Source organism: Cynocephalus volans, chromosome 17, assembly GCF_027409185.1.
Source record: "Cynocephalus volans isolate mCynVol1 chromosome 17, mCynVol1.pri, whole genome shotgun sequence".
NCBI lineage: Eukaryota > Metazoa > Chordata > Mammalia > Dermoptera > Cynocephalidae > Cynocephalus > Cynocephalus volans.
This window is the reverse complement of record NC_084476.1, coordinates 4,028,057-4,052,262: the sequence shown is the minus strand read 5'-3', so window position 1 is coordinate 4,052,262 and position 24,206 is coordinate 4,028,057. Positions and strand designations below refer to the sequence as shown.

The 24,206-nt window shown below is 55.7% G+C and overlaps 1 protein-coding gene across 5 annotated transcripts in view; it reads right to left on the bottom strand.

The window, feature by feature from the left end:
- VAV2 (vav guanine nucleotide exchange factor 2) overlaps nt 1-8,471 on the bottom strand; it is a 201,136-nt gene extending 192,665 nt beyond the window's left edge. For all 5 annotated transcript variants that reach the window (XR_010022100.1, XM_063081538.1, XM_063081541.1 and 2 more), the window contains exon 1: nt 8,268-8,471. Coding sequence is in view for 4 of the 5 variants with exons in the window: in XM_063081538.1 (XP_062937608.1) it covers nt 8,268-8,471 (204 nt within the window). In the remaining variant the exon portion in view is untranslated. The remainder of the gene's footprint in view (nt 1-8,267) is intronic.
- Between the last annotated feature and the right edge of the window lie 15,735 nt (nt 8,472-24,206).

Genomic DNA, 24,206 nt, shown 5'->3' with positions numbered 1-24,206 from the left:
GCAGACGGGCACTGGGGAAAGGACAGCAGGGGGGCAGGGAGGCCACAGGCCCGAGAGCCAGAAGGGCAGCACTGGCCAGCCCTGACCTCCCCACCAACCCAAGGACCGTGCGGGGCCTGCTGCGCTGGCGACGGGAGGAGGGAAGTGAATGGAGCTCCTGAGGTGAGAGACCCGAGAGGCCCCCACAGCTGCGTGACCTCGGGCCGCCCCCTCGCCCTCCCCGCCTGCACCCACTGACCCCGGCAGAGTCACCCAACCGGTGTCTCGCAGGGTCTCCCGAGCCCCTAGACTGGAGGCACCAGCGCTGACAGTCAGGAAGCCAACCCTCCCGGGACCGAGCCAGAGAGCCTGGCTTTCACCAGCCCTGAGCCCACCCAGGCTGGGCAGAGGGACCCCAGCAAAAAGCTTCTTCCCAGGAGACTGGGGCGCTGCCCCCACCCAACACCACAAAGGCCAGTCACTCACCCCCGTCCACCCCAGCTGCCCAGCTGGCCCTGTGGCAGGGGCACCATCTCTGGAACGTTCCATCCCTCCATCTCTCCATGTGAGTCTCCTCACCTGCAGATGCGAAACACCATGCCCTGCAAGGCTGCTGGGGGAGGAAGGACACCCAGCAGGTAGACCAATACCAGCGGGTCAGGCTCAGCAGTGAGTGGTGGCCACCTCGTGTCCGTGATCGTCAGAGCTGCCTGGAGTCCAGCCCACCTTTGCCCCACCTGCTGCTGGGACAAGGATTTCATAAAACGCAACACCCCATCCAGCAGTGATCTGGACTGGTGGGGGTGGCGTGTTGGCACGTCTCCGAGCTTCTGCCCACATAGAACTGTCTCCACCTTTAGCTACCAGAGGCACCCAGTTTTCAAGGCCAGCTCAAGTGCCACCTCCTCCACGAAGCCCTCCAAAATCACCCTGCCCCCAGGGATCCAAACACCCCCATCTGCCGAGGACTAGTACAGCCTCAAACCACATCGACCGCAAAGCCTGTGTGTGCCCCTCTCCTGCCCCAGCCAGACCAGGAGCCCCTTGGGGATGAGCAGCAGGGAGAGGACATGAGGCTCCTTCACAGGTATCCTGAGTCCTGGTGTGACTGTCCACAGCCCCCTCTTCCCACCTTCGGACTTCAGTGCTGTAGGAGCATCCGGCTCCCCCAGGGAGGCACTTGATTCTGCAGACGAGCACTAGTGACAGTGACAATCCCACCACCGGAGCATAGCCCTCCATGTGCTCCAGGTGGCAGAACTGCTCCCACAGGCGGGGGTCGCTCTGTATGCCAAGGCAGGGCAGGCAGGGGGTGCCCACCAGCTGGGGATGACTCGGCTGCCCCTTGGCTGGGGGGGCGGGGGGTGGGGGGGTGCACAGTGTCCTGAGGCACCTGAGACAGGGGCAGCACCAGGCTCGTTTTTCACACCAAATCCTCCCAGTGCCTGCAAGGTGGCCACTGCCATCCCACTGCAGGTGAGGAGCTCAGGGGATACCATCACCACCAAGGTTCCGAGATCCCGTTCATGAAATGTTTTTGAGGCCTTCTTTATGGCAGGACCGCTCGAGACACAGGGACCCAGCCCCCCACAGCCTCACCTAGGAAATGGGGTTGAGCGAAAAGCCCAACCCCTGTCTGCACCTGGAGCGGGGCCGGGTCCCCCAGGCGGTACTTGGCACACTGCTTGGCACCAGGCAGGCCTGAGAAAGCTTTGCTCTTGTTGAGCACTTCCTGCCTGCTGGGCAGTGCCAAGTGCTTTCGATACAAATGGGGACATAATTGCAAACCGTGCGGGAAGAGCAGGGAGGGGAGGGCCCAGAGGACCCACAGCCCTTCTCAGGGGCCCTGAGCCAGCCGGGGGCAGGACAGGCTCCCCAGGATAGGCCTCTAAGCAGACAGTCGCAGGCAAATGGTTGCAGTGAGCCAGGCAAGAAGGGAAGACAGAGGGCACCCCCAGCAGGGGGAACTGCAGGGGCAAAGGCCCAGAGGTGGGAAGCCACAGACAGGGACCAGTGTGGCTAACGCTGGGGCACTGGGAGCCAGGGAGTCACATGAGCGGGTGTCACCAGGCAGGGTGGTGCCACCCAGACAGGGAGTGAAAAACCAGGGTGGAGGCACATGGTGTGCCTGCGGCAGAGAGGGGCTGGTGGACTAGGCTGGGTGCAGAAGCCTGCCTGAGACAAGGGAACGGCCTAGGACAGGGCTCAGGCGACTGAGGGATGCTGCCTGGTTTTGTACATCCTGCAAACCTAGAAAGGTTTTTACATTCTTAAACGGTTGGGGAGGGGGACAGTGAAGAGAATACTATTTTGCGACATGTGAAAATTATATGAAATTCAAATTTCATTCTCCATAAATAAATTTTATTGCAGCACAGCCACGCCCCTTCGTTTAGAGTTCACCTACAGTTGCTCTCACACTATGAGGGCCGAGTCAAGTTGTTGCAACAGAGACTATCTGGCCCACAAAGCCTAAAGTATTTACTCTCTAGCCCTTTACAGAAAAGGCTTATCGCCCCTAGTCTAGGAGACGCTGGGGGCTGGGCTGGGCAGTGCAAAAGAAAGAGATGGATTCAAAGGGCAAGTAGGAGGGAGGCCTGGTAGGGACTCAGCGGGAGGGCTCATGTCTGGGCATCTGCCTAAAGCCAGGGCCTCGCCACCCCGGCCAGGCCAGCTGACCAGCACTGCCCCTGTCCTCAGCATCCCATCCCCCAAAGTCGGGAAACCACAGTCCACAGCCATAGTCTGGACACAGGGACAGGAAGAATGGGCCAGGGGACGAACATGTTTACCCACAGGTGTCCTCAAAAGAGAGCATCCCATAAACGTAGATAGTATAGCCTACTACGCACCTTATGCTACTTGGTATAGCCCACTGCACCCAGGCTACACACCCGTGAGCATGTCAATGTACTGAATACATAGACAACTGTCACACATGGTAAGTATCTGTGTGACTAAACATATTTAAACACAGAACACACACAGTAAAAATATGGTTTAAAAGATAAAAATGGTGCCCCTGCACAGGGCACTTAACCGTGAATGGAGCTTGCAGGACTGGAAGCTACTCTGGGGGACAGCGAGTGAGTGGTGCGGGAAGGTGAAGGTCTAGGACGCTACTGCTGCAGGCTTTATAAACCATGTACACACACTTAGGCCACACTAAATGTATTTTTAAAAAGAAACTGCGCTACAATGTTACAACAGCTACATCACTAGGCGACAGGAATTTTTCAGCTCCATTACAGCCTTACCAGAGTGCTGTCGTACACACGGTCAGGGTCAGTCATCACACACTGCACAACTGTATACGCTCGTATACACACACACACACACACACACACACATTGATCCCGCGGGTGCAAACACTGACAGCCGCACCTGGAAGCAGGAACAGCCCAGGAGCACTGAGCACACCTCACCCCGATCCTGGCTTCTAAATACCCCTCTCAACTACCAAGGAACCAGAGCTCCTTGCAGAAATGGCTGATGCCTGAGCGGGGTGAAAGAAAAATACAAGATGAGCCTAGAACATCTTGTGCCAGAAAGTCAGCAAGTGCTCAGACAATGACAGGAACGTGTCAAAAAGACACACAGAAGCCAGCTTGACGCAATTCCCACCGGTCGAACTTGAGACAGTGTGAGCAGCAAGACAAATAATGAGAGTAACAGATTACAATGCGTAGAATAAAGTAGAAGGCCACGACGATCCAAACTGGTGGGAAGGAGGGAGACAGGCAGGGAAGGAGGGAAGGAAGAAAGAGGGGAAGAGAGGAAGAGAGAGAGGAAAAAGGGAAGGCGGGAAGGAGAGAGGGCGAAATAGATATTTATACTGTCTCCAAGTATCTTCCTGAAAACCTGTGTTAGCTGCGAAGGAACACAGAGTAACTACAGTGGAGAAGTCTGGCAAACCCCACCTGAGTCAGATAATTAAACTCAACATCCCCAGCAGCGGGGCAAGTCTACGCCACGTGCCACCCGCCTGCCACCAAGGAGAACGCAGCATCACAGCTGCGCCACTCCTGCAGGTGCCTAACCTGGGTCTCATCACGAGGCATCTGACAAACCCAAATAGGGGACATTCACAAAAAAAGGACCCTGTAACCTTCCAAAGCGTCAAGGTCATGAAAATGAAAGAAGGGCTGAGGACACCCGGCCCCGGCTGAACAAGGCTAAAGAGGGACACGGGCATGTGGTCCAGGAGCCTGTGGCGCCCTTTGCTGTGAAGGGCACTGATGGGGACATCTGGGGAAACTTGAGTGGATTACATATCGCTGCACTTTCCCAGATTTTGGTGGCTGTACTGTGGTTACAGAGAAGAATGCCCTTGTCTGTAGGAAACATACTAGAACATTCCAGGGTGCCGGGCACCAGGTCATCAACTTACCTTCAAATGGTTCAAGGAAGTTATTTATACTGTACCTAAAACTTTGTCATAAGTCTGAGACATTTTCAAAAATTAAAAAAATAAAATAAAATCTACCAAAACAGAAGAAAAGAAAAGGTGTCCTTATTTCCCTCAGAACCAGCCTTCTTTCTCTGCTTCTTTTCTCCTTGTGTTGCCTGCCTCGGCCTCACCAACCAAATACCCTCCTACTTGCACCCGGGAGCTCTCTGGGTATTGGACGGGCACGTTTTCAGTCAACAAGCCTCTCGTCAACCGCAGGGCGTCTGTGCTTCACCAGAAGCTTCAGGACAGCAGGGACAGGGCCCAGCCCGCTCGCCACCCCTGCCCTCCCCTCACCAGGCACAAAGCCTGCACAGCATGCAGCAGCAGCTTGGGAATTATTCCTTGAATAAGGAACAAAAAGATGAAGGAGGCCAGGCTCTGCGGGACCCAGAGATGAACAAGCCTCAGGGCTGCCTTGCAGGGGCTCCCAACCTGGAGGAAGGGGCAACCACATGCAGATGCCCGCATCCTTCACTCTAAATCCCTCCAGTCCCTGAGTTTGGGAGAGTCAGCAGCAAGGGCACGGCTACCAAGTGATGCGGGTAATAAAACAAAGTGTGGAAAGTGCGAAGCTAGAGACACACACCTGGTACACCAGGAGCCGAGAGCCAGGCTCGCAGTGCCTCGGGACGCGGAGTGCGTGAAATCAGAGGAGGCTTCCTAGAGGAGGGGGCCCTCAACTAGCTCCTTCGGGTCAACCCAGGCTGGAAGGAAGCGAGGGCACAGCGCACGATGGGTACAGATGGGGGGGGGTGGGCGTGCCAAGAAGTGGCCAGGCTGGAGTGTTGGGAGGAGGAAGGTAAGGGAAGGAGTTGAGGGAGGTGTGGGACAAACGCTGGCAGGCCGGGTCCCAGATCTTCTCTGTGTGTGTCCCTGCAGACAGGCTCCCCGATCGATTAAATGTGGAAGAGGCCACCAGGGTGATATGGGCAAGACAGTGGCTGGGTGGGTGGCGCCCTAAGCGAACACAAATGCTGCCTGTTGGCATGGGCAACCTCAGGACCTCACAACCAGAGCTGCTCCAGACACACTGGGTCTCTTGTTAGGATCAGCAGATTGTGGCCATATCCACTTAGTTTAATTAAACCCAAGGTGGCTTCCGGACATTTTGGATAAAAATAAAATAAAGTGTTCCATGCCAGCTCCAGGAGGGCACGACCAAATGGGCAACTGGGATCTCTTTGTGACCATTTCCTAGGACCCAGCTCTGCACACAGCAGATGCTCAATAACGCACACTGCTATTATGCTCCTGTAAGGTCAACAACTGAGCCGAGACACACAGTGGGAGGGGCACTCCGAACCCTCTGAAAACAGAACATCCCCGTGAGAAGGCAGTGTGCTATTCTGGAAGGAGGGAATATTACAGAGGACAGTCCAGGCACACCCTGACAGGCAGGGAGATGGAAGACTCTGCTGCGTGTGCCTGAGGAGGGGTCCTGCAGACTCACCGGCAAAGGATCCAGCTGCCCGCAGGAAGCGGGCACACGCGCCTCACCCCACCCCACCCCCACCAAAACACACACACACCACAAACGACGCAAGAATGAGGCCAGGAGTACCCGTGAGAAAGTCAACAAGGCCGCGAGACAGCTTAGGTGAGTCTTAATCAGTCCTGGGAGAGAGACCTAAATTCAAATGTTAGTTTTGCCACATACTATATCTGGGTGACCTGGGGCAAGTCACTCAACCTGTCTGAACCTTAACTCTCATCTATGTAACAGGGGTGGCATACCATACTCCTCCCAGAGACTTGCCTCACCAAAGGCAGGACGGGTAAGAAAGGCCAACTGATTTTTCTTGTGATCCAACCACCATGGACCGAGAGGACATCTTCCGTCCCCTGCATCCCCACCCCAGGAAATGTAAGTTTCCTAGACAGCAAAACGCACCCACACAGAGAGGCTGCGAAGTCTCTCCCCAAACCCTGCACAGCCACACACAGTAAAGAAAGTTGTTTCTCTACTTGAAAATGAATATACAGATGGGGCCACCCTGATCCAATACGACACAGGTTCACAGAGCACTTGCCACTGTCCCTGTGCGGGCAACAGACATACAAAGATCGATGTGGTCAGCCCCACCCCCCAGGCAACGACAAACAAGTAGAGGACGAGATCAGCCCCCAGCCACAGAGGGCACCACGTGCCGGTGTCCAGATGACGAGCCTAAAATCGCTAACATTTGTTGGGTACTGTGCTAAGGGCATTCTGCGCTTCCTCTCAGCAAGTCCTCCCAACGTGGTGGCTACTTTTACTGTCCCCGTTAAACAGATGGAGAAACTAAGGCCCTGAAGGCGGTCATCCACCTGGGAGACCACAGTGCCAGGATTCAGACAGAGCGTGTGGCCACACAGACACACGGACACATGCCCATCTGGGTCCCCCTACTGCCCAGCCCCCCAAAAACTCCTCACCAGGGCTCAAGGGGATTGTGTTGTGTCAGGACTGCTGCCCCGCCGATGGCTCCAGGGACCCCAGCAAGTCTCTGACTGGAACTTCCAGCGCAGGGGCTGAGCCAAGCCACCTGCCACAGCAGCGGCTGTCCTTGTCCCCTCCCGCCCAAACCACAGCTGGAGAGGGCCAGCTCCAGGACCCAGAGAGCCTCCTTTCAGCCTCCACCCACCCACCCACTGCCTGAGCCCCAGCCTCCCTGCCAATCCGCCCCGGCACCTGCCCTGGGCAAGCCAGGTGGGCAGCTCCTGCTGTTCAAGTGGGAAGCCCAGCTCTGCCGACCCGCAGCCGCCCTTCGGCCCCTCAGTCTCTCCAGCCATAAAGTGGGGCAAGAACTTCCCAGCCCACAGTGGGGCAGTGAGGACGGAAACAGGACAAGAGCTGTAGGAGCTCCTGGGTGCACCCCCAGCAGGGCAGGTCATTACTGCCAGTGCAGGACCAGCTGGCTCCAGGGGCGGCTCTGACCGGCTCCTCACTGGCCCGGGCCCTGGGTTATTATCACCTATTATCACCGAGTGGGAGGGTGGCCCCTGCCCCCCTCAGGGCTGTCCTTTGTCGCGGCCAGCCCCCCTCCATCCGCCCGGAGAGGAGGGCCCCATTCCCTAGGAAACGTCAGGAGCAGTGATTCAGCCCACCCTCCTCCCAGGCACCACGTTTCCCGAGTCCCGCTCGTGAATGCCACTGTCCACACGGAGCTGCCCACAGGGCGGCCCGGGAAGGAAGGTCCCGCCCGGGCAGAACTTGCCGGACCCGGGCCGCCCACCCCCGGCCCCAGGGCCTCCCCGAACCCCGTCAAAGCTCGCTCCGGGTGGGAGTTCCGTGACCCCCGGAGGGCGGGACTGGAACCTCGATGCTGCTTAAGTCTTAGCCAAGTTCCCTCCAACGGGCCAAGAAAAGCAGCTCGGGATGGCGGGGCGGACATTTTCCTGCCCGGCCCTGCGGCCACACGCGCGCCTCCGCCGCGACAAAGGCCACACTTGAGGGCCCGACGGCGCTGGCGGGGAGGGGGGTGTCGGGGACGCTGCCGGGCCCTGGGGGCTGAGAGGAGGCCGGCGCAGGGGCGGCCCCGCGCCCACCCGCTCCCTCGGGGCCCCGAGGGCTCCCGCCCGCCCCGCCCGGCCCCTCCGGCCGCGCCCCAGGCAGGCGCAGCGAGCGCGCCCGCTCCTCCAGCGACCGGCGCGAGGCCCGAGGACGCGACCCCGGCGCGCAGGGACACGCGCCCCGTCCGGGTGGGGGGGTCCCCTCCCAGCAGGACCCGGGCAGTCCCCGCGGGCGGCGGAGGCGCGCCCCAGCTTGGGGGACTTGGGCCAACTTCGCGCCCAGGGAGCCGCCGCTCTCCGCCGCCGTCCCTGCGCCCCCGACGCCCCCAGCCCGAACCCTCACCTGGGACATCTGCGGCCGGAAGTTGATGTCCTTGAGGTCGATGGAGCCGGGGCAGAGGTTGTGCAGCAGCTGGCACAGGAGGACGCCGTCGCGCAGCGCCTGCGCCAGGTCGAAGACCACGGCCGAGGGCCACACGACGCGGTGGCTGGGCGGCAGGACCTTGCAGTCGATGAGCCAGCGCCCGCACTGCCGCCACTGCTCCATGGCGCCGCCGGCTCAGCGCAGCGCTCGGGCCGGAGCGCGGCCGCCGCGGGGCATCCCGCCCGCCCGCGCGGGGCTCGGCAGCCGGGGCGGGGCTTCGTGCGGCGGCCCCGGGTCCCCGCCGCGCCGCCGCGCGTCCCCTCCTCTTCCTCCTCCGCCTCCCCGGGCTCCTCGCGGGCCGCCGCTCCCGCCCACGTGCGGCCGCGGGGCGGACTCCGGGCTCCGCCTTCACGCGCGCGAGCGCCCCCGGGCCCCGGGCCGGACCCCGCGCCCCCCGACCCGCCCCGCCGGGCGCCGCATTCTGCGCTCGGGGCGCCCCGCGGCCGCCGCTCCCGCCCCGCCCCAGACAAAGGCTCGGCGGGTCGCCCGCTCCGCGCGTCCCGGGCCTGGGCCGCCCGCGTCGCCGCCGCTTTGTTCACGCGGCCGGGAGGCTCGGCGCGCGGAGCTCGGACTCGGCGGCTCCGCGGCGGGGCGGCTCCGGGGCGCGGGGGGCGCGGCCACGGCCGGGCGGGGCCGGGGGCGGGGCGGCGCTGTCGCCTGGCCCCTCCCCGTGCCCCAGGCACCGCCCCCGCCCCCCCACTTCCTGCCCCGCGGCCGCCCGCGAAAGTTGCGGAGGGCGGGGGCTGCGGCGCGGGCCTGGGTCCCGGCGACGTCCTCCGAGGGGCACGCCGACTTTGGGGGGGCCGTTCTCCCGGGGCGAGTGACCTCTCCTGCGGGGCGGCGGCCGGGCGTCCCTCCCGTGTGCCGCCGGACCTCCGCGGAGGTCAGGAGGTGGCCGTTGTCGCGCCGGGAGCCCTCGCACGGTCCTTTGGGAAGGACAGACCCGGGAGGGGACACCGGGCCGGGCCGAGGCTTCCCGCGCCCCCTTGGCCCAGACAGCTGCCCCGGAGGGATAAGTCAACGCTGGAGGCACGCGGGCCCAGAGCTCCCTGCAGCCCCTGCCCGTGCTCCGCGCTGGCCGGGGGCCCGCAGGAAGCCCCCCGACCCCGCACAGCGGCCGGGAGACCCCGGCTGTTGGCCCAGAGTCCCGGCCACTTGCGGCTGCCCGACGGGCAGATCCGGGCGTCCGAGGTGGAGTTGGTGGAGTAAGCGGAGGGTGGCCGCCACCACCCCCGTGCTCACCCGCCCTGAACTCCTTCCTGGACCACGCCCCGGGGTGGGGGGCAGTGTTCTGTCCAGCTGGCGCCCTGTGACAGTGGGAGGGGCTTCAAGGACATAAACAGCAGATTCCGCAATTGAAATTACACGGACCCTGGCTCAGCCGTCCGGAGCCCAGGGTTCTCACTCGGATGCGCTGGGCACCCTGGGCGAGTCCAAGCCCTTCTCTGAGACTGGCTCAGTCATGGGGGGCAAGGCGGTGACCAGTCTCTGAGGGCCTCCCACCTGGACACCCGTGGCTGAACTCCGGGCCTTCGTCCGCTGGGGCAGCAGTAGGCGACACCCTGTGTGTGCTCCAGTCTCCCTTCTCCCTTGGCTCCCCTGGGCCGGGGCCACAGCGGGATGATACCCCTCCTCACTGCAAGTCCAGAGAGGGTCCCCTGGGCCCAGGTGTCCTCCATGGGGGTCTTGTACTAGGAATTGAGCTCCGCAGAGAGCCAGACCTGCCCCTTCCCAGCTTGAGGAGGAAGCATGGGGGGCCCCGTCCACGGTCAGGCCACAGAGAGAGGTCAGGAGAGCAGCTAGTCCCTGCAGGCGGTAAGCTCAGGCCAAGTGACAGGTGAACCTGCCACTCCTGTCAGGACGTCCTTTCTCTGAGGAAGCTGCAGTGGGGCACGTTTGTCACAAGACGCAATGGGATGATGGGGGACAGCAGGTTAGCAAGGAATCACAAAGCAGGAGCGGAGGCTGAGCCACGTCTGAGAGCCTGCGCAGGCGCCCTCCCGGTGCAGGGCTGCGGTGCAGGGCTGCGTCTCCTCTGCTCTAGAACCGGGAGACCCCCCACCCGGCTCCTGTGAGACTTGCTTGTGGGACATGAACGGCATAAATTTTACAGAGGCCTGGCATGCTGGGGCAGAAGGGGGCTCCCAGAGGAGGAGCTCCTCCCAGCCCCTCGCCTGGGCGCCCTGTGAATGGTGCCACATTTATTCCTGTGTTTCTCTCCCCAGCAAGAAAGGGGCCTCTGTCCTCACTGCCCTTGGCCTGCCTGCCCGGGCAGGGAACCAACCGAGCAGACCAGCCCAGGCCTGGGTTCAGGCGGCCGCCGGCCGGCAACGCAGACGTCCCTCTGCTTCCCCCTGGTGGTGCTGAGGGCTCAGGCACCCCCTGGCCGCCAGCTGCTCCCAGGAGAGCCCTTCCTGGGGACTGCGCGGGGAATCTGGGGTCGAGCCTCGAGAATAGCCAAGTCAGGAGACCCAGGCCTGACCACTGGGAAATTCTGAGCCAATCACAATGCCCTTCTGGTTCCCAGGTCCTGATCTGGGCAGTGGGGACATTCGCCCACCCTGTGTACTTCACGGGGTCCTTGGGAGGCTCTACGAACAGGATGGATGTGAACGAATGAACGAAAACCGGCGGAAACTCTCTTCTGAACATTTGGCATGGTGTGATGAGCAGGTCAGGGTTGCACGGACTCAAAGCCCACATCAGGAAGACTTATTGGGGGTGGGGACACCGTTCCAGAAAACCTTGCCGCTGTCCACATCCTCTTGCACTCAGCGCTGTCTGCCAGGGCTGCCTATTGCACACCTCGGGGGACAAGAGTCCCACGCATTCCATGCAGATGGGCTCCCAGGGAGCCACTTACACTCACTGCCCTGTGATCGGCTCCCAGTCCATTTGAGCAGACAGAGCCCAGGTGTGGGAAGTGGCCACACCAGTCACATACTCCCAAGTATAGGAGGAGGGTCCCGACAGTGGGAGAGGGTGTGGGGAGCGGGTGGCAAGGCATCCGGAAGGAATAGACTTGAGTGGACCATCGACACTGAGTACGTCCGTGATGAAGAAAAAGGGGTGACTTGGAGGAGCAGGCACAGGAGACTCGACTCCGCTGGAGCAGGGCTTGGATAAGTGGCAGTTTTTAAAACGCAAAGGAACTTAATGTCACCATGGTCCCAATCACTGACCAATAGACACAGTGTTGTCTTGGATCCTCTCCTACTCTCCCTGCATCCAACCCATCAGTGGGTCCGAAGAACTCACTGTCGCATTCTGTCTAGATTCTGACCACACCTGGCCCCTCCACATCTGAGGCCCGGGCCCCCTCTCCTTGGGTCCACAACCACCTCCACCTGCTTCCACCCTTCAGTGTGTCCTCAGCGGCCAGAAGGACCCAGCAAACTTAGACAAGACTCTGTCACTCTCCTGCCAAGATGCAATCCCTCTGTGGCTCCACCTCACTGGAGGTAAAATCGAATTCCATCCTCGTGCAAGCTCCACGTGACACACACACTCCCCCAATAACACACCCATGGCAGCCCTCCCACCATGCCTAGCATGTCCTCAGCTCAGGGCCTTTGCACGTCCCCTCTGCAGGGGACTCTTCCCCAGAGAGCCCCGCAACTCACAGCCATACTTCCTATCCCGCCTTGCTTTACTTCTCTGCACTTTCCACCACCAGCTGTGTAGTTCGGTCCGTTCACTGTATGTCTCATCTCTCACACTGTCAGCTCTGTGGTAGCAGGGACCATCTGTCTCTTGTCTGTGCTTCATGCCCAGCACGAAAACTGGCCTCAGCACATAATATGTGCTTAAGAAATTCTTGGCGAATGAAACACCAAATGAATAAAACAACAGCTTGGGAAATCACTATGATTTTTAAATCTAATATATTCTTCCATAGAAGCCACACACATGTTAAACTGATTCAAAGTTTTTTTAAAAAGGCAAAATAATCTATTTATTGATTTGTAGCTTGTTTTAACATTGCAGCATATTTTAACATTGTCTCTGTGAATTTTTAACATTATATAGTATTTGCATTTATATAGCACATTATCACTTTCAGCTTGTTTTATTTTAACAAAATTCACAATTGTAAGAGCCACTCCTGTTTCTTGAGTCTAAGGGGCTGGCTTGGGTGAGGGTCACTTCCTCTGAGCCTCACAGGCACTCCATCAGTTCTAGGAGCTGTTATCATCCTGAGTGACAAATGCAGAAACCAGCACACGGAGCACTTCGGGAGCTGCCCAAGGTACTCAGCAATGCGTCAAGGAGCCGGGTCCAAATGCCAGGCCCCCGGCACCTGTGTGCACACCCAGTGCTGCTGTTTCCATGCTTGGGTCTTTCTGCTGTCGCTTGACACGCTGATCGGGGTGGGTAAGTGTCGAGGGAGGGAGGGGAAAGGCTGAAGTGTCCAAAACGCACACTGAGTCAGCAGCAGAGAGAAGCGCCTTAAAACCCGTGTGTGTGCACGTGCGCTCACACTCGCCCGCACCCCGCCCACTGCGGTGCAGAACCGGCCCTAAGCACAGATGGGAGCAGCAAAGTTGGGTGAAAGAGAGCAGAAGAGTCTGAGTTAAAAGAGGAAAGGACAGCAGGAATGTTCCCTTACACCCTCAAGGTCCTGGAAGCCTGGTGTCTGCCGGGTCCCCCGGGCTCCAGAGTGGAGGCTTTTGAAGGAAGGCGCCAGCAGAGAGGCAGCAGCGGCTTTGCGGGAGGCGGGCCTGGGCTCCCCGCCTGCTTCTCTGCCTGGAAGGCGCTCATGCCACACGCAGGAAGCCCTTTTTGCACCCCTGCTCCGAGCCAGTGCACCCACGCCCCAGGAGGCAGGTCTGGTGTCCTGTCTGATTTACAGATGAAGGCGGTTCCAGAGTTTGAGAGACTTGGCCAAGGTTACACAACTGGCAGAGCTGGGTTTTGATGCCAGGTCTGAACACGGCATCCCATCCATCTCCTACCATGCCTCCGCAGAGTGACCCGCTTTTGTTTTCAGCTAGCGATATGGTAGCAAGGGTGGCGGTGCAGGAGAAATCTGAGTCCATGCCCCGCCCAGCCTTGCCCTCCCGGGCTTCTGCAGATTTGCCCTCAGGTCGGGGTCCTCATTTGCGGGACAGCACAGAGATGGTTTGTGAAGAGGAGCACATGTGCCTCCTCTCCTGTTGCAGGTGGTGCATGCCGCGGTGGAAAGCTGGAGAGCTTTCTCCACACACCCAAACATCCAAGACCATTCCTGTCCACGCAGCCCTCAGACAACCACGTACAGCCTGGCCAGGTGCTTTCTCAGTCCGGGCCTCCCCAAACCCAAGACCTGCTGCAGGGTCTTGGTACTTTTTATCAAAGGGCCAAGGCTGAGGGGCACTGATTCCACAGCCGAGCCCTCAGGAACAGACAGAAATGTCTCCTTCAAAGGAGCCCCTCCTGAGGCCAGAGTCCATCCCTCCCTCCTCCTGCATCCCTCCGCCCGTCCCTCCACCCGTCCATCCACCCATCAGTCCATCCATCCTCTTTCCAGAAAACATTCACTGAGCACTGGCTTTGTTCCTGGGGAAGTGAGTGTTTTGACTTCCCAGCTCGACTGGGTGAAGGAATTATTCTCACGTCCAAACCACGGGAACACACACATTTTACAGATTCCATTTGTAGCTACATCATGCAAATTCAGCTGTCACAATTTCCCGGGAAATTATAGGTGTAGAAAAAGACCATGTGGCCCACCGTGAAGTTAGAGGACGCCCAGCTGGATTGTCGGGTGTGGGCTTTTTACATTTCATCTGAAAAGGCAAAATATAGACTTTTTACTGCTTGTTGTCTGGACTCAGTGTTAAGTCAAATGCCGTAAACAATGGACTGTACCCTAAACTGTGATCTCTGAAATCTTGCTGCTGAACGGCCATTGTTTAGGCACCTTCTAATGCCTATTTGGGTGACCCAGGGCAGTTTTCTCTGAGCCCTGCCCGGAGGCTTTAATCCCTTCTGTTAGCGGCCACTGAGGTCATGTGTTCAGGGCTACTCGGTGAAGGCACTCAGGAAGGGAAGGTTTCCTTTCAGGAGTTAATTCACTTGCAGGCATGAGGCCGAGAAGCAGAGAATGGGGGTAGACTGCAGATTTCTGCAGGGTCCTCTCATCACAGCACCAACAAGTCACCTTGCTGCAGGAGAAGAGGTGCGGGTCCAGGCTGGCCAAGGGGAAGAGCCAAGCCCCACACGGCTGGTTGTGAGTTGTGCCACCCCAGGGGTGATGCTGGGGCACCCAATGCCACTAAACATGTTCCTTGGCAGGCTCAGCTCACCATGCTCTGGCTGCGCTTGTTGGAAGGGAGGCAGCACACCATGGCATTAGGGACACAGAGAGAGCCCGGCTCTAGGTCTGCCCCCACCCTTGTTAATGTTCAAAACTACCCTGCCACCCCTGTCCCCAGTCATGCCTCCTTAGGGGACATGAAGTCAGCACAGCTAAGAGGACATGTCAACCCTGCTAGGCCACAGCGTGAGTGTGTCAAACCCTGTATTATTTCTATCACCCAAAAACAGACCTTGTACCCATTAGGGGTCATCCCTGACCTCCCACCCACCCTCAGCCCTGGCAACCGCGAATCTGCCTTCTGTCTCTATGGACTTGCCTATTCAGGACACTTCATGTAAATAGAATCTACAATGTGTGGCCTGCTGTGTCTCTCACCTTTACCCAGCACAGTACCAAGGTTCATTCTCGCTGCAGCACGTACCAGTAAGTGCTTCACTCCTTTTTATGGCTGATTGATAATTAATTAGAAGTGGAATCAACTTTAATAAAGCATTTTACTTAATCCAGTATATCCGAAACGTTATCATTTCAACGTCATCAGCAGAAAAACTTACTAAAGAGACATTTTACATTCTTTTTTCATGCTGTTTTCAAAATCTCATGTGTATTTTAGTCTTACAGCACATTTCAATTTAAACTCTAAATTTTCATCAGAAACATTTGATCTATATTTAGGTTTTATAAAATTTACAGACGAAAAGTGGATTCTCATATCCAAGTTATTTCCTATATACTTAAAAGTTTGCCAGAAATGGAAACGAATATCAAGTTTTAAATCGATTAAAACCAAAAGCTCATTTCCTCAGTCAGACAAGCCACATCTTCAGGAGCTCCGAAGCCCCACGTGTCTGGTGGCTGCCGCCCTGCAGGACGTGAGGTGAGAGCAGCAGGCTTGGGCTTGGGGTCGGGTCTGTGTGGAGCCCGGCTCTGCTCCCCCAGAGGCGCAACCTTCAGTTTCCTCCTCTGCGAACGGGTGAAATGAGACCTGCCCCTCCCCGTGCTTGTGGGGGCCATGTGTGACCGGGGCATGAACAGGTTAGCGCTAAGGCTGGCACCCCTGCCACAGTGAAAGCCAGGGTTGTCTCTAAGGGGCCTTTCCTTCTCCATCAGCTCAGACTCAGGGCAAGCTTTACCAGTTCCTGGGAGACTCACGAAAGTAGGCTCTGGAGGCTGCTCGGATGCTCACCTGTGCGTGTGTGTGTGTGCGCACACGTGGGAGGCATGACACTTCCTCCAGGTTTGGCGGAGTCTTTCTGATCTCTCTTCTCGGCCTGACCCCTGCAGACAGCCCCATCCCACAGGAAGAGTGACCCTTCTAAACCTGATCATGCCCCCTGCTGCTCAAAGCCCACCGTGTCCACGTGAAAACTTGCACACCTGTGTTTATAGCAAATGTTCATCAAAAACAAAACATGGATGAACAAATCACGGTCTATCTGTACAGTGGGATATTATTCAGCCTTAAAAAGGGACAAAGTTCTGATCCATGCTACAACATGGATGAACCTCAAAAACGTTATGTTCAGTGACAGAAGGCAGACATAAAAGGCCACACACAGTAAGGTTCCATTTACATGAAATGTCTGGAACAGGCCAATCCATAGAGACAGAAGGCAGATAAGTGGCTGCTCAGGGCTGGGGCAGGGAAACGGCCACTAATGAGTACGGGGCTCCTTCCAGGAGGGATGAAGACGTTCTGAAACTGATGGTGGCAATGGTCACACAACTCAGAACACACCAAGGACCACTGAATCATACGCTTCCAGTGGGTAGATTGTATGGTATGGTATGTGAATTGTATTTAAATAAAGCTGCTTGTTATTTTTCAAAACAAGAACAAAACCCTTGGGTCCCTCTGCCCTCTGAGTCTGTCCACCCTCCTGGCCTCTCAGGCAATTCTTGCCACATCTCAGCCCCTTGCTACCAACCAACTCCTGCTCCTGCGTGCCCAGCCGCCTCTGGCTTTGCCCAGCTGTGGGCCACGGAGCTTGCACCACCCAGAAAATGCGTGTGTCTCAGTCATCACTTCCTGCAGCCCCCTCAGTGTCCTCTGCACCTTGCTTAGAGACCTGGGTATGGATGGTCTCCTGTGGGCCTGACCTGTGGTCTCCCCTCTTCTGTGTCCTCTGGGGCCCACCAGAGTGCCCGGCAGGAGTTCATTGTGCATCCAGCCAACCCATCAGAAAACAGTTCCTGAGCGAGGCCCGGGAGACACGGGATGCGCAGCTGGCCCAGGACTGTCATAGTCAGGAGGGAGGTGTCAGCCGTGCCAGCCTCTTGCCTCCTGGGGATATCCCAGGGGTCCCGGAGGCTGCCATGTTGTTTCTGAGCACAACTCAGCCCCTGCAGACACCCTGATTCCCCTCCCACCCCACTGCACATCCCGAGCTTCATCCTGACGTGATGTGGCAGTTGCCCCAACCTAGCAGAGGTCCCCTTCAGGGTTGGCAGGGTCACCAGGCTCAGCCCGGCTCCATGGGAGGGGGCATCACTACTGAGGCTGTTGCAGGTTTCCTGGCTCCATCTAGTAGAAGATAAAGGTCCAGCTGCTCTTCCACGGGGCCAGGTGTCGGGCTTAGGCAGGAGATGCCAATCCCAGGATGGGAGGGGCCTGCAGGGGTGACCTCTGAGACGTGGAATCCTCAGGAGGACCTTGGAGCTGTTGCCACTCTAGCTTTTCCCCTGTGCTTGGGGCTGACCCTAGGAGGGCCAGGGGCTCCCTCAGAGAGAGAAAGGCCATGAGCGAGGGCTCCACCCAGACACTCTGGGCCTGGGGCCTCAGTGTCCCCACGTGTGTCTCCAGGGCAGAGGCTGCACTGTGAGGGTCCTGAGACAGAGGCATGCCCTGCTCCTGGGTCGGCCTGACCCTCCCCAGACTCAGGGCAAATGCAGTCCAGCCAGTGGGTTTTCCTCGGAAACAGCTCCCCACTCTGCTTGCTTTGACTCTAGAAAGGTCCCCACGGCCCTGAATTGTCCACACCCCACATGCTTACAGCAGAGGGTGTTCCCATTTCTCTCAAGCACCCCCAGGTGGGCCCCAGTGCCCCTGCCTGGGGGAGTGGGTCCTAGCCCTGTGCTGTGGACGGCTGCCCCTGCCATTTCTGTCACCAGGGAACTTCGGCTCAGCCTGGCCCAGCTGGCCCGGGTCTTCCAGGCCCCTACTGCCTTGGACATGGCCCGTGACACTGTTGCCTGCACACGGGTCCTTCCCATGGCTCAGGCACGTCACCAACACGGGCACACACTGGCATCCCTCCTGCTGCACATCTTAACTTGAGCCCCACCGGGCACTGTGCTATTATCATTTCTCCTCCCCAGGCCCAAGACCCCCTCTCTCCTGTCCCTCCAGAACACAGATCAAAGTTCTGGTCTGACCCGCCTCGGCAGCCTGAGATGTCACAAACCTGTGCATCTGCACTTCCAGGCTCTGGACACTTGGTTCTCTTTGTTATTGCCCTCATGACAGGTCTTTGTTGATGGCGCTGGCACCAGACACCAGCTGTGCCCCCACTCCTCCTGCCACTGTGGCTAGAGGGGCAAGTAGCCCCTTCTGCCCATGGTGCAGGAGAGGCCTGATGGCTCCTTACCCACCCCATCCCTTCTCCTTCAGGCAAAACAGATCCTGCTGTGTCCCCCAACGTCCAGTGCCTTCCTGCATCCCCACCCCTCCCCTCACAACAGTTGGTGCCTGGAGTAGCTGAGGAAGCTGGCTGCAACATGCTGTTATGGGTCACTCTCCTGTGACCAGCTGGTGACAAGAACCCCGATGCTGCTGGTAGGTGGAAGTCAAGAGTCCCCGGCTGGAGGCAGCAATTGTTTAAAACCTTCCCCAGCAGTGAACTGGGAGGCGGTCCTGTGGAACAGAACTTCGCACGGGTGTGATATCCCAGACAGTTGTCACAGGGAGCTATGAACGCATGGGAGAATGCCAGTGCACAGCTGAGGGGATTAATCGTCTGTTTAGGCAGAGTGTGGAAGCAGGGGACCTCTTTGGCTGCAAGTATGAAGAGACTCATCTCCTGCAGTCAGTTCAAGGCAGCAGCCGCTGAAGGTCAGGCCCCACCCACGCTGAGGGTCAGGACCCGCCCATGCTGAGAGCTGCGGGGAGGGCTGACTTCTCAAGCCCAGCAAGTCGCCTGGGTCAGACCAGGGCCACAGCTGGGAAGCAGTAGGGCCACAAGCCTCAGGATGGGGACACCTGGGGCAGTGCACTCAAGAATCGCAAGTCCCAAGACCCCTCCGAATCCTCTGGGCCAGAAGTGGGCATTCCTTCCTGCTGAGCCTGGCACTTGCCCCTCACCTGAGACCACCCGGGGGCCTCAGCCTTACACGATGCCACCCCCTGCTTCAGGCAGACAGCATCCCTGGGTATTGGTCTGTGCTTTGGACTACAATTGAGGAATCTTTGATTTTTATTCTCTTTCTTGAAGAGCCATAAAAAAGGCATCCCACACCATAGCCATGGCCAGTAAATTCTTTTTTGGGCACCATTCCTGGGTTCTCCAGAGACTTTCATTGGGTTCGTCACCCCTGGCGACCACAGGGGACAATTTAATTACAGTTATGCACTGCATGAGGACATTTCGGTCAACAATGAGTCATGCAAATGATGGTGGTCCCACAGGACTATAAGGCAGCAACGTCACAGCGCAACACGTGGCCTTCTTTACTGTAGGTGTATTTAGACACACACATGCTTGCCACCGTGTTCCAACTGTCTACAGCATCCAGTACAGTCACGTGCTGCACAGGGTTGGAGACCAGGAGCACCGGGCTACACCACATGGCCTAGGGGTGTAGTGGGGACGAACAGGTTTGTGTAAGTGACTCTGTGATGTGCACACAGCGGTGAACTCACCTGAGGACGCGTTTCTCAGAAGTTCCCCATCGCTAAGCGACTCCTGACCGTAGCCGTTCTGCCCCTTCTCCGCACTCCCCGAGATGAGCCGTATTTCCATTGCTTTTAGACACAGCCTGGCCGAATAACCAATCCCAGGTTCCCTTCATCTCTTCTGCACCAATTTCTGTGTTAGGGTTCTGCTATGGGTTAAAAGCGTTCCCCAGAACTTTATGCATTGCCAACTTGACCCTCATCGTAAAGGTGCCACGAGGGTGGGAAATCCAAGCGTGGTACTTGACAGCTGGGGCCTTTAGATATCCGTGCCCTCATGAATGGATTGATTCATTCATGGCGTAACGGGCCTGGTTCTGATGGCTTTTTAAGGAGGGCAAGTGAGAAGGTCAGCTGGTGCTTGCTCAGCCCGTTCTCACCATGTGACACCCTGGTCAGCACGTGACCCTCTGGAGAGCTTCCACACAGAAGCAGGCCCTCATCAAATGTGCCCCCTGGACCATGGACTTCCCAGCCTCCAAAACTGTAAGAAATAAATTCTATTTCTTTGTAAATTAGCCAATTTCAGAAATTCTGTTATAAGCCCAGAAACAGTGGGCTGAATGGTGGACCCCCCAAAAGATACATCCACATCAAATCCCTGAAACCTGTGAAAGTGTCCTTATTTGGAAAAAGGGTCTTTGTGGATGTAATTAACCTAGTATCTTGAGATGAGGTCATCCTAGATTGGGTGAGCTCTAAATCCAAAGACGGTTCCTTATTGGAGACACACGGAGGGGAGACGGAAGAGGAGGTCGCCACGTAGCATCGACTCAGAGGTGGGGCCAGGCAGCCATAAGCCGAGGAAGGCCAGGGGTCGCTGGCAGCCCCCAGAAGCCACAAGGGAGGCGTGGGACAAATTCTCCCCCAGAGCCCCTGGATGGGGAGAGACCTGCCAACAACCTAATTTCAGACTTCCAACCTCCAGAAATGTGAGAGAACCAATTTCTAAGTCACCAAGTTTGTGGAAATTTGTTAGAGCAGCCACAGGAAATCAATACAGAGCTTTCCCCTGCAAGTAAAAGGATCCAATCTGGCATGAATTAAACAGGATAGAATAATGGTAGCTCACGATATCTCTAGGAAGCTCACAGAGGCAGGCTTGGAAAGGAGTCGTGGAGTCTGGGCAGCAGCGAGGCCATGCCCTCGCCAGGACAGAAGCCCCTGCAGGCATCCCAAGACCCAGAGAGCTGCGGGAAGCTTTGTCACCATTCATGGACCTGACCTCAGAAGTCATGTGGTGTTCCTTCTGCCACCTCCTGCTCTTTAGAAAAGAGTCTCTCAGACCAGCTCATGCTCAAGCAAAGGAGGACGAGTCTCCAGTTTTGATGAGACAAGTGTCAAGGAATCGTGAACAAGTTTAAATCTGCAGCAGTCGGGCCGGCCCGTGGCTCACTCGGGAGAGTACGGTGCTGATAACACCAAGGCCCAGGGTTCGGATCCCATATACGGATGGCCGGTTTGCTCACTGGCTGAGCGTGGTGCTCACAACACCAAGTCAAGGGTTAAGATCCCCTTACCGGTCATCTAAAAAAAAAAAAAAAAAAAAAAAAATCTGCAGCAGTCTGTCCTCTGGATGTGTACTGTTTCTATCCTTGCAGGGGCAGGATGAACTTGCCCCTCCCAGTCCCCCCAAAGCCTCGTCTATTTATGGCCTCATGCTCTTGTTACTTAAATTAGGTCCAGATGCAAATGAGGGTCCTCAGGTGCAACTCGTGGCAATTTGGGGCTCCTCATACCAGAATCAAAACACTGAGAAGTGGGTTACTTTACTGGCTGGAGTGACCGATCCCTACTGCCAGGTAGAAGGGGAGTTGTTGCTTTATACTGAGACCAGAAGAAGTATGCTTGGAAACCAGGGGATTTTCTGAGCTGTGTTTTAGTATTTCTACCACCAATAATAGAAGTTAATAGAGAGATACAGCAAGCAAACATGCGTACATACGTAAGTGGCGTGATAGTTGAGGGTTTCCACCCTTCTGGGATGAAGGTTTAGGCCTCGCCTCTAAAGAACCTTGAGCAGCTGAGATCCAGCTGAGGGCAGAGAAAACATGAGATGGACAGTGGGAGGGTGTTATAAACAGCAAGCATGGCCTTGTGACTTATTACAGGAGGAAGGACGGTCACAGCCACCGGTGTCAGCCCTCGCCTGGTAAGTACGTACACGTTGTATCTAGCTGTTCTTTTATCTACTATTCCTCTTATTATTTCCAGTAAGTTTTGTTGAAAGTTTAACTTTGCAATTTAGTTTCAGGTGAAAGCACATTCGGGTGGAGAGAGACTGAATATAGCCCAGAAAAGGGCACGGTGACTGTCCAGACTCCGCGGCTCTTCATTCTGGGGACAGGGTGAGAGTGTCTCCCTCTGGTAGGAAAGATAGTTGCAGCTCCCGAGGCAGAGATGCAGTGTTAGGGTTTTCTGTTTTGCTTTTGTTATGTGGACGGTCAAAGATGTGTAGAAATGCACGTATGGAAACCAAATTGGCCCAGGGGCAGCCTGGGCAGGTATGAAGTTATCGCCAGCTTCCCCAACAGGCCAGTTTAAATCTTCGGTCAGTGTGATAATGAAGTTCCCTCTGCTTTCATCTTGCACAAGAGAGGCGGCCTGAAGTGACCTGATGGCAACTGGTCAGTTACTTCTCTGTGGTTCCGTCTCCCTGTCCCACTGTACAAGGAAAGTAACTTTGAAATGACCATCCACTTTTTGTTCTTCTTTTCTGCTGACTTCAGCCTTTTATGTCCATAAAACCAACCTGCTGGACTGGCTGGTTAGCTCAGGAGGTTCTAGCGTGGCCCTGATAGCACCAGGATCCGGGGTTCGCCCTGTACCGGCCAGCCCCCCCACAAGAAGAGTTAATACCAACCTCCTCTGCCAGCTCATTGGAACACTTATTCCATTTTATGGAATGAAATGTTGTCTGATTCTAGAATCACAATAAAACCAATTGAGATCTTTAAATTTGTTACAATTTTGTTCTTTGACAGTTCTGGCGACCACAAAGGGACCTGAAGGAGGCTGCTGATGACCCCTGAGACCCCTTGAGGAATACAGAGAGGCTCTGCTGGACTCCTCTTTGGGGGGACCACTGTCTTTCTCATGGACCCCCGAGAGTTGTAAGTCCCTCTCCAGTCTGAGCTCTGCTGTCTTTGCATTTGAGCTCTCTGATCAATTTGGCTTTTGGGGGTACCCAGGGTTAGTTTATGCTTTGGCAGGGCATGTGGCCTTCGGGTTTGAGGTAGATGATAAGCCACTGGCAAAAAGTGACTGCAGTTTTAATATTGTGTGTTTAGGGAAGGGGACCTCGGGTGTCTGGCGGGGTCAGACAGAAACTGGAAAATCATTGGATAAGTTGGTCAAGGAGATCTTGGAGCCAAAGCCATCCCAGCTCTGAGAAAATCAAGATCCAACATGAGAATGGGATCCTGATTTCTAAAGATTTGAGTACTTTACCTTCTGGTTTGCCTTTTTCAGCAAGCGTGGTTGTTAAACACAAGTAAATTAGGCATACATTTTTTAAAAACTGTTAATTAATTAATTATTCTTGGCAGCTGGCTGGTAGAGGGATCTGAACCCTCAACCTTGGTGTTATCAACACCACACTCTAAACAACTGAGCTAACCGGCCTAAATGTTTACCCTCATAGTTTTAAAAAGTCTTTTTTAGTAACCTGAATCTTAAAGCTGAAATTAAATAATAGATACCCATTAAATGTCCAGGTCATTTCTAAATAAGTTAAAATACTAAAAAATTAATTATTAAGCATGAGTTCAAAGTTTATATACATTGACATCTTGGTTTTATATGGTATAGAAAACCTATATATATTTGGGCCTGTTAGTAAGCATGAAAAAATTGTTCCATGAGGAAGTACATGTGTCTAGAAATTATGAAATGAGGGTTCATAAAATGTTGGTATGTGACAAACAGTTAAGATGGATCACTTCCTAGGATTTCACAAATCCTAGGAAGTTAAAAATTCTAATTAATATATTAATTAAAATGACTAGCAATAGGGAAACAGTTCTGTAGGCAAGGCGTACAAGAAAAGTAAGATGCGTTTGTGGTGAGGAGTTGTAAAAAGACATGAGGATTTTATATATATATTTCTTTAAAGGAGCAATTTTGTCTAGTACAGAGATTATTTAAAGATTGTTTCAAAATATGGATTTAGGAAGGAAATAGAAATGAGGCAGAAAGGAACCAGTAGGTAGGAGAGATAAAAAAAATGTGTAAGTATGAGGATATATTTTTGATAAACAAAGGTGAAAGGAGAGTATGTTTTTCCTTTGCCTGAGAAAGTGTAGTCAAAATAATAAAGAAAAGGGAAAGTACATCTTTGTCCTGAGGCAGATTGCTCTCAAAAGGAATTTTATGTGTGAACAAATTGGCTAAAATTAGAAGGGCATGATTTCTAAGTTTTTCTAAAAATTGAGCATTAAAATCAAGAGTACACTGGGGCAGGGCTGGGGTCTGCTGCCCTGTGTGGGAACAACAGGGTTTTCTCGGAGCATTGATCCCCTCTTAGAAAAATTTGAGAGGTTTTCCTTGACCTCTTAGGAACTGACCTAGGAAACAGATTCCATGTTTTACCAAGACAGTTTCTTGTGCCTTGTGCCTTTGAAGTCTTTCGTCACTTTGGTTTTATTTCACTGATCTACGATCCTAT